Below are 3,185 nucleotides of genomic sequence, written 5' to 3' on the forward strand. Positions count from 1 at the left end.
GCTTTATTAAATTATATAAAATTTATATATTTTTTTTAATGCTTAAGAATGTTGTAATTAATAATGAATTGAGAAAATAGTTAAAATATTTTTTTTAATGTCTTAACTAATGTAAATTAATAATTGGTTGAGAAATTCAGTTGTAGGAACTGTTAATAATGTACCCTTAATGTGAAGTGTTTTCACAATGTAATGGTTAATGATAATTTATAAATCACTCATATTCATTAATAATAATATCATTAACAAAAATATGACCGTATCATCAGTGACAGAAGATAAAAGGTGTAATACTGATTGAGAAGTTATTCCGAATCCTACAAATAGCCCCCCAAAAAATAAATGAATTATTATAAACAATTTAAACTACATGATTTCAATTATTGTGTTCAGAATAGTAGAGGTATAAATTAGGTTTCTCTGCCCGAGCCCGAGATTTTTCCACTACTTACCTGGTGTCCTGTCGTGTCAGGCTCAATGTTTGCTAATGCTATTTTTTATGTTTGTCTGACTATTTATAATGTTTATCGGTCTATGTTTATCAATGCCATTTTTTTATATAAAGCTATGCTGTAATAACTACAATATAACAAAGTAACAAATCACAGTGTGATGGTAAAAGAAAATCACACAAGTTAGAATGTGCACATGCCAGCTCCTCCACTCGTCTGCATTACATAATGGAGTTCCATTCTTACCAAACCGTTTTTCTTATATAATAGACCTATGCTTTTTTGTGCTGCACTGTTCTTTAACATCATTCTAAACAGATTTCACTTGATTAAAACAGCTTAGAGTTGTAGTTAATATATCAGTTTTAACGCTCTACTTACTAAAACAATGTGGCGTTTAAATCTGGCTCTGAATTATTATAATAATGTTTGTGGGGCAGGCTGGGTCAGGCTCAGAAAACATGCACAAGCTCAGGGAGGGTCGGGCTGGATTTTTTGGGCCCAATCTAAACTATCGTCTAAATATGAGTTCATCTTTTTATCTTGCCTGAATCACAAAACTCACTATTACTTAACCCTTTCAGACCTGAAAATGTGAGTTTTCTGTCTGTAATGCACAGAAAAGGAGAATTTAATATTTTATTATAAAATCTAAATGTCAAAATCTAATTAACTAAAATATTTAATTAATTTATTTTTTTTAATTGCATTGAGAGCCGGTGTGTAATCTTTTTATATTTTATATTGACCTTTTTATTTCATTAACCATCCCTAAACGATAAAAAACATGATTCAAATGTGTTCTAAATCACATTAAATTAGTAAAAATGAGCTCTTACTTTGCCTCAATGGTTCTAGCACTACTGTTTTTCCAATGCAGTGGGCTGGCCAAGTTAACTTTTACCTGTGAAAGGTTGTGGATGTAAGTTATTCGGAGCTCTTTGGCACTGTAATCATTTTGCACTGCTGTTCAAGCAAAATTCTCCTTTTCATCCCATTACTGAAACACCTTATAGCTAAAAAGTGTATTATACTATATCAATGGCCCACTGTCACGAAAAAAAAAAAGATGTTTGTGTTACAAACTATTACATAAGGTTAGGTGGTTCCCCCAGTGGGATAGTCATGCTTCTTGTAGACTATTTATTCGTTACCAATGAGAACTCAGACTATGTGAGCTCTAAAGCCTCTAACAGAGTGCTAATCACTGAGAGTCTTCACTCTCTTCGCCCTGCCAGGCATTTACAGTAGGGTTCAATCTGTGCTTTATTATTAATTCCAATGACTTTAAACTATATTATAGCAATCTTTATTGTGACATTTGTAAATGAGTGTTAACACGAGTTTGTTTTTTTAGTCTTTTTCTCTCACTTTAGGTTAGAATGGAAAACATCTCTGCAATCATTCTCACATTTACTGCACTGAATGAGACTGACGGGACCAGCAGACTCATCATATTTGCTTTTACTTTTACCAGCTTTTTTATTGCAGTCTTCCTCAATTGCACTTTGATTCTGATTATTGTTATAGAGAAAACTCTGCATGAGCCAATGTACATATTTCTGGGTAATCTGTGTGTTAATGGTTTGTGTGGAACTGCAGGCTTTTATCCAAAGCTTTTAAGTGATTTAATCGTGGACACGAGTTCAGTCTCACTGCGATCATGCATTGTGCAAAGTTATGTCATTTTAACTTATGGAATGGGAGAAATTACAAATCTGAGTGTTATGGCACTTGACAGGTATTTGGCCATATGCAGACCCCTATACTACCATACTCTTATGTGCCGATCCACTGTACTGAAATTACTGATGTTTATCTGGATGTTTCCTTGCTGTATCGGTTTGGTGATCATTGTAATGGCAGCCAGTAACCCCATTTGTGGCCGATATATAGATAAACTGTACTGCGGAAGCTTTGTCCTGGAGAGGCTTGCATGCCAAACTCAACTTCCTGAAGCGATTATCAAAGGGATGTTTTTTTTCTTGCTGAATATTCTGATGGGATTCGTGTTCTTTTCGTATGTAAAACTGATCCTTGCTTGCAGGCGGTCTAAACTAAACCAGAAAAAGTTCATGAGCACATGTGTACCACATTTAGTTGCCTTTTCTAATTTTATGATCTTATCACTGCTGGATGCTTCACACACACAGTTTAATGTGAATCTTTCTCAGACACTACAACACTTTCAATCAGCTTTGATTTTGGTTATTCCCCCTTTTGTCAATCCCATAATATATGGCATCAAATTAAGTCCAATCAGAACACACACGTTGCATTTAGTAAAAAAAAATACAAATTAACGTTGCTGAAACCTCTTAGCTGGTCTAAACACAGTAGTTTTGTTTAAATGCCATCTCATTCAAGGAGGTACATGTCCAAACTGACAGTGCAATATCTTTAGATTTTATTTATTATATTATAGATACAGTAGCATGTACTGATACACTGTACATTATATAAACCCTCTCATTCAGTTTTAATTTTTGTATTTTATTCCTACATTGTAAATGAATACTGATGTGATCCAGACTATGAAGGAACACATAAGGAATCATGAAGTAACTTAAAATACTTTGTGTAACCAAAATACTTTGTGAAGCATTTAGGTGCTCTTTTCGAGGGTGGAGCTGTTAACTTGCAGATTCTGAAGCTGTTAACCTTAATAAACTTATTCTGTGCAACAGAGGAAACTCTTCCTCGTCCTTTTCTCGGGCAAACCTGATGAGAGCT

The 3,185-nt window shown here is 33.9% G+C and overlaps 1 protein-coding gene across 1 annotated transcript; it reads left to right on the top strand.

Annotated features, from left to right (window-relative positions):
• The first annotated feature begins 1,182 nt into the window (after positions 1-1,182).
• Positions 1,183-2,839, top strand: LOC103034048 (olfactory receptor 2K2-like). Its single transcript, XM_022675966.2, has one exon. It carries the CDS (start codon positions 1,835-1,837, stop codon positions 2,753-2,755), a length of 921 nt encoding a protein of 306 aa, XP_022531687.2. The 5' UTR covers positions 1,183-1,834; the 3' UTR covers positions 2,756-2,839.
• The last annotated feature ends 346 nt before the right edge of the window (positions 2,840-3,185 follow it).

This window comes from Astyanax mexicanus, chromosome 17, assembly GCF_023375975.1.
Source record: "Astyanax mexicanus isolate ESR-SI-001 chromosome 17, AstMex3_surface, whole genome shotgun sequence".
Classification (NCBI taxonomy): Eukaryota; Metazoa; Chordata; class Actinopteri; order Characiformes; family Acestrorhamphidae; genus Astyanax; species Astyanax mexicanus.